The sequence below is a fragment of the Rhinatrema bivittatum genome, chromosome 16 (genome assembly GCF_901001135.1).
Source record: "Rhinatrema bivittatum chromosome 16, aRhiBiv1.1, whole genome shotgun sequence".
NCBI lineage: Eukaryota > Metazoa > Chordata > Amphibia > Gymnophiona > Rhinatrematidae > Rhinatrema > Rhinatrema bivittatum.
This window is the reverse complement of record NC_042630.1, coordinates 5,258,437-5,271,124: the sequence shown is the minus strand read 5'-3', so window position 1 is coordinate 5,271,124 and position 12,688 is coordinate 5,258,437. Positions and strand designations below refer to the sequence as shown.

General features: G+C 52.2%; 2 protein-coding genes across 4 annotated transcripts in view; both read right to left on the bottom strand.

Annotated features, from left to right (window-relative positions):
* LOC115078357 (killer cell lectin-like receptor subfamily B member 1B allele C) overlaps window positions 1-12,688 on the bottom strand; it is a 359,813-nt gene that overhangs the window by 79,142 nt on the left and 267,983 nt on the right. The gene's annotated exons all lie outside the window — the stretch shown is intronic.
* The window catches only part of LOC115078354 (killer cell lectin-like receptor subfamily B member 1B allele C), a 30,770-nt gene continuing 20,906 nt past the window's right edge, over window positions 2,825-12,688 (bottom strand). Inside the window, exons 5-6 of one of the 2 annotated variants that reach the window (XM_029581258.1) lie at window positions 11,421-11,530; window positions 2,825-3,072 (exon numbers count right to left, since the gene is read on the bottom strand). In XM_029581258.1, coding sequence (XP_029437118.1) covers window positions 2,985-3,072; window positions 11,421-11,530 — 198 coding nt within the window. In that variant the 3' untranslated portion in view covers window positions 2,825-2,984. Of the gene's footprint in view, window positions 4,140-11,420; window positions 11,531-12,688 lie in introns of both variants that reach the window. The other variant, XM_029581257.1, reaches the window with a different exon arrangement.

The window sequence follows — 12,688 nt, the reverse complement described above, 5'->3', positions numbered from 1 at the left end:
CTATTCAGGAGGCCTTGGAGACTGTTTTACACCTTGTTTAGGCCGCATCTTTATTGTGGGGTGTGAGGGGGCCGTGTGGATTCTCCACCCGACCCCGTCCCTGTGGCAGAGTTACCAGAGCCATGATTCTTGTGGGGCGGGGTTCAGAGCAAGGAGTCTGCTAGGTGGCAGGCTTTCTTGACTCTAGTTGCTTGTGACTGGGTTCAGACACATGGTTGGGACCCCTTGCTGGGCTGTGGTGGGGGTCCCAGTTAGCAGCGGGATGCTGCTGGATATTGCAGGTTGGGTGGCCTGCGAAGGGGTCATATTGCTGGCGCGTGGCAGGTGATTCCTTGGGGGGTGGGCATTTATGTTGACTGGTTGGCTCTGGTGATTTAATTACTAATAAAGCTGAGGCCTTGTTTTAATCCCAGTGATGTCTCCAGAGTATTATTTGTGTGACTGTTTCTGTAAGGAGCCGAGGGGAGGGGCTATCAGTCCTGGCTGCCCATATTATACAGAGATATCATACAGATCGATACTGTAAGGCCGCGGTAGAAACAGTGCAGCAGTGTCAGGCGCACCCTTCCTCCCCGCACGCACAGTTCTCCTGACCTAGCGCCTGATACTCTCCTCTAATCGCATGCAAATGCATGCCGCGGCTGTGAAGCGTTAGGGAAGGGTTATGCCCGTGCAACCCATGTTACTGTATAGGCGCTTAATACAGCGCCTATACAGTAACCTGGGTGCGCTGGTGCCTGTCATTTCAAATGACATTTGAAATGACAGGCACCAGGAAGTGTAAAAAAACAAAATTTTTAAATACCTGTCGGAGGGCTGCGTGGGTCCAGGCGGCCGGCGGCCGGCAGGATCCGGGGGGCGGGTGGTCGCGTGTTAAATCTAGGCCGCGTTAGTTTCAGATGGCCGGCGGGCGGCGGCGGGAGCCGGGGGGCGGGTGGTTGCGTGTTAAATCTAGGCCGCGGGCGGGTGGGCGCCTGTTCCAGGCGGCGGCGGCGGGGGCGGGTGGACGCGCGTTAGTTTCAGACGGCCGGCGGGCGGCGGCAGGAGCCGGGGGGCGGGTGGTCGCGTGTTAAATCTAGGCCGCGGGCCGGGTCGCACAGACGCGCATTCATCCAGGCGGAGGAGCCGGCGGCGAAAGCAGCCTCCGGCAGCCCCCACCGGCAGTGAATGAATGCGCGCCTGTGCGACCCCTGCGATTCGGTGCTCAAGGCAGTCACATGCCGTGTCGTCGGGCGTCATGACGTCACGCCTTGAGCCGCCGGCCGTCTGAAACTAACGCGCGTCCACCCGCCCCCACCGCTGCCTAGAACAGGCGCCCACCCACCCGCGGCCTAGATTTAACACGCGACCACCCGCCCCCCGGCTCCCGCCGCCGCCTGGACCCACGCGGCCCTCCGACAGGTATTTAAAAATTTTGTTTTTTACACTTCCTGGGGCCTGAAATACTGGAACAGGCACCCACCCGCCCGCGGCCTAGATTTAACATGCGACCACCCGCCCCCCCGGCTCCCGCCGCCGCCCGCCGGCCTCCTGGACCCACGCGGCCCTCCGACAGGTATTTAAAAATTTTTATTTTTTTTTCTGACAGGTTTTTATGTGTCCCACATCATTACATTTTCTCGATCATCTCTGTATCGCTTTTTTTTTTTATTGTGTTTTATTGTGTTTGAGTATCTTAAGTGGTGTCGATGGATTTGTTACTAGACTCGCAGTCCTAACACCTACTAGGGGGAGGCGGTAAACTAACAGGTTAAGGCCGCGGCAAAACAGCGGGTTACTAAGGAGATAATATCAGCACCCGTTACAGTATTGGAGGGGAATAGCTAATTCCTTCATTATACAGCTAATTCGTTCATTTACACATCATATACATGCTGGGTGCGGAAAGAGTTATGTGTCTATTTTACGAAGCGCTAAGGACGCGTGAAACTGGAGACTGTATCGCTGGATCGCCTTACTCGTCTGTATTGTGCGCTCCCAGCACGTTACAGACGGGAAATCTTCAACCGCACGTTACTGTATCGACCTGATAGAGAGCAATGTATCCTTCACAGTTTATTGAGCATTGTCTCAATTCTAAACCAGTGAGACAATGTATCTAACAGAGAAACAGCGTGGATCTGAAAGTAGCTGAGAAATGTTACAGCTGATGTAGAAAAGCTTTAGTCTAGATGTACTTAAGTCTATTCCTATTAAAATGTGTCCAGTTTTGGGGGTTTTTTTTTTGTTTTTTTAAAAGGGGGTCTTGTTGGTCCTTGAATGCTTTCCTATTCAGATGCCTGGAATTCCCTGCCGGAGGAAGTGATGAAGACAAAAACAGTAAAAGATTTCAAAGGGGATTGGGATAAACACTGTGGATCCCGTACAGGCTAGAGGATGGAAATGGGGGTAACTTGCTGGTGCGGCAGTTACTACCCTTAACCAATAAGCCTGATACTTGGATGTAACTCCAACATTGCTCTCTGCTTCAATAGTGAGAGGTAACAGGGAATTGGACTCAAACAGCAACCAAAAAGGCCCTGACTTTGACGGTCCGGGAAACTAAGCATGGGGGTAACTTGCTGATGCGGCTGTTACTACCCTTAACCAATAAGCCTGATACCTGTGATGAAACGCCAACATTGCTCTCTGCTTCAATGGCAAAAGGTAATGGGAAATTGGACTCAAACAGCAATCAACAAGGGGCCTGACTTTGGCAGTCTGGGACACTAAGTATGGGAGCTTGCTGGTCCTTTTCTGCTGTCATTTCTCTTTCTATGAATTATATGCCAGGTACACATGATGCTCCCCTCCCTCCCACCCTCCTTTCCCAAACAAGGCTGAGGGTTTCCCTCCATCCTGGAATATTTGCACAGCCTGGAATATGTGAAGCTCCGTCCTCTCGCGCCATTATTGACGTCACCTCAGTTCATCACCATCAGAATTTCCCAGCAGAGGGATTATCTGTGATTATCCTTCCTGGCGTCTTTTTGGCAAATCCAGTTCTAGGGATTGTTGCAGGAGTCAGAATCAAAGCTGTCCCCATGCGCTGCCGCACACCTGCCCCGCTCCATGGACACCCATACACAGATCCTGAGAAATAAGGAGAGGAAGGGAGTTTGCTTGGCTTCACAGCAGGGAATACAAAATGTGAAAGCAGCCTGCAGCAAGGCATCCACCAGGCCTTTGCTTAGCTATCACCGTTATCTGCTTCCTGTTTAAAATTGTTCCATGAAGTTTGTGAGTTTTTGAGATTCTGGGTGAATTCATGGGGCACTGAATTTTAGAGGGTAGAGGATTATTCACCTGGGGCACTAGAAATGTGAGCTTGAGTTGAGATTCCCCGTTCTAGGGATTTAATATTGTATTTTCACAGCCATAAATTTCTACATATTTTGTTGACCCTTTTTTGGGGTTAGACAAGGTCAGATAATGAAGCTTGGAGGAGGCAGGGGGAAACGGGTGAGGGAGAGACTCAGGAGGAGCACCAGATAATATAACATTTCTTCTCCTCGCTGGGGAGGTGATGCAGACAATCTGAGATTTTGTAACCTTGGAAATCCAGAGAGCAACTGGGATCATGCGGCATTGGGACTGGGTCGAGCTGGCTTTATCCACCATCTGCTTCCATGTTTCTCTGGCCCCGAGGGAGGTTTCTTTCATTCTCTCTGATTATTTGGAGCATAAACAGTATCAGAGCCTGGGTCTGGAGAGGCTCGGCAGCCTCTCATCGGACTCGACTGCCCTTCCAGTACATTTTATATTCTTTGCTCCAATGAGTTCAAAGCCCAGGTTGCCCCTGAGACATGAGGTGTCAGGGAATAGCTGAAGTCTCGCCCCTCACAGGAACGACGGGTTCAGTAAGGGGTGTTTGAACTCCGTTTCCTTTTTCTTCCAGGGGAAAATGTTCTCTTAGAGTCCAGGGGCAGCGTCTGTAATAAGGAAGGGTCATTACTGTCCTGCTCTCCTGGTGGAAATGATCCGTGGCCTCCTTTTCTGTGGCTTCCCCTCAGGCCACGAGCAGCTCTGGGGATCTTTACTCCTTCCCAGCTTCTTTCTGGCAAATCCATTCATAGTGACTGAAGCAGGAGTCAGAATAAAACCTGCCCCGACCCACTGCCACGCACCGGCCCTGTCCCAGAGATCCCGATACAGAGACCCTGAAAAAAGGAAGGGAGACAGCAGGGGTGATTTTGTGCTGGGTCACTGACCCCCCACCCTCTCTGGCCACACACTGTCAGTAGAGTGGAGCATGTGTAGTGATGACCCTGAGGAGCGTCGGCTGCTAGCCATGCCCTGCCCCATCTGATCACAACCCTGCGAAGAAGAGGACACTGCATCGCTGCCCACCCATCCCAAAGTAGCAGGCGAGGGGCAGAAGAAGCAGCAAGAGCAGAGGGAGGGAAGGGAGTGGGGATGCACTGGTGCCCCATAGGAGAAAGAGAGATTGTACTGGGAATGGAGTGTGGTGAGGGAGGGAGAGACTGATGGGATGGGTGTGGGGGGGTGGGGAAGAGAGAGAAAGAGACTGCTGGGATGGGTGTTCAGGTGGGGAACAGAGAGAGAGACTGCTGGAATGGATGGGGGTGGGGAAACAGAGAGAGAGAGAGACTGCTAGGATCAGTGTTAGGTGGGGAATAGAGAGAGAGAGAGAGACTGCTGGGATGGGTGTGGGGGTGGGGGAACAGAGAGAGAGACTGCTGGAATGGGTGGGAGTGGGAAAACAGAGAGAGACTGCTGGGATCAGTGGGAGGTGGAGAACAGAGAGAGAGAGAGAGAGAGAGACACTGCTGGGATGGGTGGGGGATGGGGAAAAGAGAGAGAGACTGCTGGGATGGGTATGGGGGATGGGGAAAAAGAGAGAGAGACTGCCGGGATGGGGTGGGGGAACAGAGAGAGAGACTGCTGGGAAGGGTGTGGGGGTGGGGGAGGGAGAGAGACTGCTGAGATGGAGGTAGGTGGGGAGGGAGAGAGAGACTGCTTGGATGGGTGTGTGGGGTGGGGGAACAGAGAGAGAGAGAGAGACTGCTGGGATGGGGTGGGGGTGGGGGAACAGAGAGAGAGACTGCTGGAATGTGTGGGGGTAGGGAAACAGAGAGAGAGAGAGACTGCTGGGATCAGTGGGAGGTGGGGGAACAGAGAAAGACTGCTGGAATGGCTGGGGTGGGGAAACAGAGAGAGACTGCTAGGATCAGTGGGAGGTGGGGGAACACAGAGAGAGAGAGAGACTGCTGGGATGGGGGTGGGGGTGGGGGAACAGAGAGAGACTGCTGGAATGGGTGGGAGTGGGAAAACAGAGAGAGAGAGAGAGAGACTGCTGGAATCAGTGGGAGATGGGGAACAGAGAGAGAGAGAGAGACTGCTGGGATGTGGGGGATGGGGGAAAAGAGAGAGAGACTGCTGGGAAGGGTGTGGGGGTGGGAGAGGGAGAGGGAGAGGGAGACTGCTGATATGGCTGTGGGGAATGGGGGAGGGAGAGACTGCTGGGAAGGGTGTGGGGTGGGAAAGGGAGAGGGAGACTGCTGAGATGGGGTGGGGGTGGGGGAGGGAGAGAGAGAGAGACTGCTAGGATGGGTGTGGGGGTGGAGAGGGAGAGAGAGACTGCTGAGATGGCTGTGGGGAATGGGGGAGGGAGAGACTGCTGGGAAGGGTGTGGGGGTGGGAGAGGGAGAGGGAGACTGCTGAGATGGGGTGTGGGTGGGGGAGGGAGAGAGAGACAGCTAGGATGGGTGTGGGGGGTGGAGAGGGAGAGAGAGACTGCTGAGATGGCTGTAGGGGAGGGAGAGAGAGACTGCTGGGATGGGTGGATGGTGGGGGAACAGAGAGAGAGACTGCTGGGATGGGTTGGGAGGTGGGGGAACAGAGAGAGAGAGATTGCTGGGATGGGTGGGGATGGGGAACAGAGAGAGACTGCTTGGATGGGTGTGTGGAGTGGGGGAACAGAGAGAGAGACTGCTGGGATGGGTGTGGGGGTGGGGGAACAGAGAGAGAGAGACTGCTGGAATGTGTGGGGGTACAGAAACAGAGAGAGAGAGACTGCTGGGATCAGTGGGAGGTGGGGGAACAGAGAGAGACTGCTGGAATGCCTGGGGGTGGGGAAACAGAGAGAGAGAAAGTTGGGATCAGTGGGAGGTGGGGGAACAGAGAGAAAGAGAGAGATAGAGAGTGCTGGGATGGGTGGGGGATGGGGGAACAGAGAGAGAGAGACTGCTGGGATGGGTAGGGGATGGGGGAACAGAGAGAGAGAGACTGCTGGGATGGGTGTGGGAGAACAGATAGAGAGACTTCTGGGATGGCTATGGGAGATGGGGAAACAGAGAGAGACTGCTGGAATGGGTGGGGTGGGGAAACAAAGAGAGAGAGAGAGACATCTGGGATCAGTGGGAGGTGGGGGAACAGAGAGAGACCACTGGGATGGGTGGGGGATGGGGGAACAGAGAGAGAGACTGCTGGGATGGGGGTGGGGGTGGGGGAAAAGTGAGAGAGACTGCTGGGATGGGTGTGGGGGGTGGGGGAACAGAGAGAGTGACTGCTGGAATGGGTGGGGTGGGGAAACAAAGAAAGAGACTGCTGGGATCGGTGGGAGGTGGGGGAACAGAGAGAGAGACAGAGAGACTGCAGGGATGGGTGGGGGATGGTGGAACAGAGAGAGACACTGCTGGGATGGGGACACAGAGAGAGAGAGACTGCTGGGATGGGTGTGGGGTGGAGGAACAGAGAAAGAGAGAGAGACTTCTGGGAAGGGTGTAGGGGTGGGGAAACAGAGAGAGATAGAGACTGCTGGGATCAGTGGGAGGTGGGGGAATAGAGAGTCTGATGGAATGGGCGGGGGTGGGGAAACAGAGAGAGAGAGACAGCTGGGAACAGTGGGAGGTGGGGGAACAGAGAGAGAGAGAGAGACAGAGAGAGACAGAGAGACTGCTGGGATGGGTGGGGATGGGGGAACAGAGAGAGAGAGACTGCTGGGATGGGTGTGGGGGATGGGGGAACAGAGAGAGAGACTGCTGGGATGGGGACAGAGAGAGATAGAGACTGCTGGGATGGGTGTGGGGTGGAGGAACAGAGAAAGAGAGAGAGACTGCTGGGAAGGGGGTGGGGGTGGGGAAACAGAGAGAGATAGAGACTGCTGGGATCAGTGGGAGGTGGGGGAACAGAGAGAGTCTGATGGAATGGGTGGGGGTGGGGAAACAGAGAGAGAGACAGCTGGGATCAGTGGGAGGTGGGGAAACAGAGATAGACTGCTGGGATGGGTGTGGGGTGGGGGAGGGGGAGGGAGAGTGAGACTGCTGGGATGGGTGTTGGGGGTGGGGAGAGAGAGAGTGAGACTGCTGGAATGGGTGTGGGGTGGAGGAACAGAGGGAGAGAGAGACAGAGACTGCTGTGATGGGTGGGGGGGGAACAGAGAGAGAGAGAGACTGCTGGAATGGGTGTGGGGGTTAGGGGCGCAGAGATAAAGACTGCTGGGAATGGGTGAGTGGGGGTGGGGACTAGAGAGACTGCTGGGATGGTTGAGTGGGGGTGGGGAACAGAGACTGCTGGGTTGGGTGTTGGGGTGGGGGAGAGAGAGACCAGAATGAAGTTTTCCTGATTCAACGTTCACTTTAAATTGTTTGCACCTCTCTGGTCAGCTGAAATGAGGATCTTCATCAAAGCCCCATTCAGGCATCACACTGACATGTAAAGCATGAATACAGCACAGACAGCTGAAGAGCAGCTCTTCATCAGAGCCCCATGCAGGTGCACACTGATACAGGTAAAGCATGAATACAGCACAGACAGCTGAAGAGCAGCTCTTCATCAGAGCCTATGCAGGCATCACACTGATACACGTAAAGCATGAATACAGCACAGACAGCTGAAGAGCAGCTCTTCATCAGAGCCTATGCAGGCATCACACTGATACACGTAAAGCATGAATACAGCACAGACAGCTGAAGAGCAGCTCTTCATCAGAGCCTATGCAGGCATCACACTGATACACGTAAAGCATGAATACAGCACAGACAGCTGAAGAGCAGATCTTCATCAGAGCCCCATGCAGGCATCACACTGATACACGTAAAGCATGAATACAGCACAGACAGCTGAAGAGCAGATCTTCCTCAGAGCCCCATGCAGGCATCACACTGATACACATAAAGCATGAATACAGCACAGACAGCTGAAGAGCAGATCTTCATCAGAGTCCCATGCAGGCATCACACTGATACACATAAAGCATGAATACAGCACAGACAGCTGAAGAGCAGATCTTCCTCAGAGCCCCATGCAGGCATCACACTGATACACGTAAAGCATGAATACATAAGAACATAAGAACCTAAGAAAATGCCATACTGGGTCAGACCAAGGGTCCATCAAGCCCAGCATCCTGTTTCCAACAGTGGCCAATCCAGGCCATAAGAACCTGGCAAGTACCCAAAAACTAAGTCCATTCCATGTAACCATTGTTAATGGCAGTGGCCATTCTCCAAGTGAACTCAATAGCAGGTAATGGACTTCTCCTCCAAGAACTTATCCAATCTTTTTTTAAACACCGCTATACTAACTGCACTAACCACATCCTCTGGCAACAAATTCCAGAGTTTAATTGTGCGTTGAGTAAAAAAGAACTTTCTCCGATTAGTTTTAAATGTGCCCCATGCTAACTTCATGGAGTGACCCCTAGTCTTTCTACTATCCGAAAGAGTAAATAACCGATTCACATCTACCCGTTCTAGACCTCTCATGATTGTAAACACCTCTATCATATCCCCCCTCAGTCGTCTCTTCTCCAAGCTGAAAAGTCCTAACCTCTTTAGTCTTCAGCACAGACAGCTGAAGAGCAGATCTTCCTCAGAGCCCCATGCAGGCATCACACTGATACACATAAAGCATGAATACAGCACAGACAGCTGAAGAGCAGATCTTCATCAGAGCCCCATGCAGGCGTCACACTGATACACATAAAGCATGAATACAGCACAGACAGCTGAAGAGCAGATCTTCATCAGAGCCCCATGCAGGCGTCACACTGATACACGTAAAGCATGAATACAGCACAGACAGCTGAAGAGCAGATCTTCCTCAGAGCCACATGCAGGCATCACACTGATACACATAAAGCATGAATACAGCACAGACAGCTGAAGAGCAGATCGTCCTCAGAGCCCCATGCAGATATCACACTGATACACATAAAGCATGAATACAGCACGGACAGCTGAAGAGCAGATCTTCCTCAGAGCCCCATGCAGGCATCACACTGATACACATAAAGCATGAATACAGCACAGACAGCTGAAGAGCAGATCTTCCTCAGAGCCTCATGCAGATATCACACTGATACACATAAAGCATGAATACAGCACAGACAGCTGAAGAGCAGATCTTCATCAGAGCCCCATGCAGGCGTCACACTGATACACATAAAGCATGAATACAGCACAGACAGCTGAAGAGCAGATCTTCATCAGAGCCCCATGCAGGCATCACACTGATACACATAAAGCATGAATACAGCACAGACAGCTGAAGAGCAGATCTTCATCAGAGCCCCATGCAGGCATCACACTGATACACGTAAACCATGAATACAGCACAGACAGCTGAAGAGCAGATCTTCATCAGAGCCCCATGCAGGCATCACACTGATACACATAAAGCATGAATACAGCACAGACAGCTGAAGAGCAGATCTTCCTCAGAGCCCCATGCAGATATCACACTGATACACATAAAGCATGAATACAGCACGGACAGCTGAAGAGCAGATCTTCCTCAGAGCCCCATGCAGGCGTCACACTGATACACATAAAGCATGAATACAGCACGGACAGCTGAAGAGCAGATCTTCCTCAGAGCCCCATGCAGGCATCACACTGATACACATAAAGCATGAATACAGCACGGACAGCTGAAGAGCAGATCTTCCTCAGAGCCCCATGCAGGCGTCACACTGACACACATAAAGCATGAATACAGCACAGACAGGTGAAGAGCAGATCTTCCTCAGAGCCCCATGCAGGCATCACACTGATACACATAAAGCATGAATACAGCATGGACAGCTGAAGAGCAGATCTTCCTCAGAGCCCCATGCAGGCATCACACTGATACACATAAAGCATGAATACAGCACAGACAGCTGAAGAGCAGATCTTCCTCAGAGCCCCATGCAGGCGTCACACTGACACACATAAAGCATGAATACAGCACAGACAGCTGAAGAGCAGATCTTCATCAGAGCCCCATGCAGGCGTCACACTGATACACATAAAGCATGAATACAGCACAGACATCTGAAGAATGGGACTCCGGGAATTCAATTATTTGAAATGTAAACATTTAAGTGTAGGGCAGCTTAGGCCTTACTCTAGGTTAGTGCGCTACACTGGTTAATACTGGGAGCCTTGTAGGAGGGGTAGGACTGAGTGATGGTGGATGGGTGACAGGAGGGAGGCACCACAGGGAGTTGTGGACGGGGTCCCTGGATAAGGGGTCCTAGCAGTCTGGGTAGAAGTCTGAAGCTGAAAGACCTGAGAGCCGCGTGCAGGACAGGGAGGGGCAGGAAGGAGCGGGGCAGCCAGGAGTGAAGGAGGACTTCCTGCTCACCAGAGGGAAGTGGGAGCTTGGACTTGGGCTGCTCGGCGTGAGTGATGGGAGAGGTTTCTCAGGGCTGGGTGGCACCGGGAGGAGAGTCACTGACTCACTGCGCAGAAGGACTCTGCAGGGAGAAGGGGATTGGGAGATGAAGGAGAGGGGAGGGGCTGTTTCTCCCTGACTGAAGACTGGTCTGAACTTTGCTTTGTAACTGTTTTTCTCTAAGTGAAATCTTTCTCTTGTCTGGAGCACAGCTTGGTGTGGGTTGTGTGTTGTTATTTTTGGAGGTAACCTCGACTCAGTGGCCTTGCTTTTCATTCCTGTTCCCAATCCACAGGACCCAGAACTTTTCCCCACCCTTGTGGGGCAAATCCAGTGATCTCCAGGGCTGGGACGTTGACCCCTGATGAAGAGAGGTGGTTACATAAGAAATGAAATATGTAAAAAGGCAGAAGAGGGAGGAATAAGACCAAAAGAGGGAGTGCTAGGACTGGGAGATGAACAAGCAGATACCCTGGGGTGCTGTACTCAGATCTGCTGGTTTAATGAGGCTCCTTGCACCACCTTTCTTAAGAGAAATGGATGTAATTATGAGAGACATCATGGTCCAACTATGGCCAAATGACCCGAGTGCAAGTCCTGCTCCTGCCTCTGACTCTCCTTGTGACCTGGACAAGGCTTTTTATCTTGCACAGATGCACAGACGGTAAGCTCTCTGGGGAAGGGACTCAGTGTGCCTGTATGTAATTTATTGTAAGGCAGCAGGATATGAAAGTGTAACAGGGAGGGGAGAGATTTGGGTGGTTCTGGATTCCAATCAATCTATACAATAACATAAGAAGTGCTCAGACGTCTCTTACAGCGTTTGATTGAAGGGGGAGTCGTCCAGCCAGGTCCAGTTCCTCCCCGGTGCTGGGATGTGAAGTCCGATCCAGTGATACCTGTCCCCTGCCTGACGGTGTATGAAATCCTGTGCAAACACAGAACAGAAACCTTCTGTGCATCTCACAAAGCAAACCTGAGACCCAGAAGCCCCGAGCAAGGAAAATCCCACAGAGACGAGACCTGTTCAATGCACCCCTGCCCCCAGGAAAAGTAACATTCCAGCTTGGTCCTTGTTAATATTCACCCTGGGCACCTCCCGTCCCATGGATGGTGAGCAGACGAGAAGCGCAGGACAGAGAAGGGCGGGATAGACTTCCTGTACCCTTATGAAGGGCACCAGGCACCCTAATCTTGTTTTCTAACTCTAGCTCCTATAATTAGCCTCCTTCTGTCCTATCCTCCTTGTTATTCTATTTATATTGTGTTTGCTTATCCCAGAGCCGCCCAGAAGACATGTCTGGTGATTGGGGGGCCAGAAATTACTGTAAATAAATAAAGGATTGGAAAAGGCACAAAGTTTATAACGGAGAACTCTATCCAATAATGTACAGGACGCACATACAGTTAAGAGACCTCCAACCCACTTCCTAATGCTCCTCTCATTGTTACGCCAGCTCCAATAACTCCTAATCTATTTTATGGGGGAAGTACAGAAAGAAAACATTTGTATGAGGCATGATCCAGCTCCATGTCTGGACTCCCACTGGACCTTGCTCATCTCTCCAGGAGGAAGGGTCCAGTGGGACCCGAGAGATCGCATTGGATTTACTTTAAACAAATCTCTGAATCTGTAGGATACATTTGCTGGGCTGGATTTGTGCTTTCTTGCATTGTAACCCTGACCTCTTTGCTGCTTCTCCTTCATTCCCTGTCCCCTTGCAGTGCTCAGGACTCAGTGAGATCTCTGCTGTACCCCTGAGTAACCTTTCTGCTATACGACCTACATATCCCGCTATGTCTACACACTTCCAAAAGACCTATAAGAGGCCTATAAAGGAACCCTCCACGCCCCCTCTTCTAAGTCCACCTTTTGTATATCCACCAGGGAATGTGCCTTCTCCACAGCGGGACCTTCCATACCTCAGACAGGAACCCTGCCTGCTGACCTTCAGGAAAAAACTCAAGACCTGGTTGTTCCAACAAGCCTGCTCATAACCCCCCCTCCTAAGTCCCTGTGACTGGAAAGTCACAACCCCATCCATTTTGTTAATCCTCCTCCAGTACTGCCACGGCACTGCTCCGT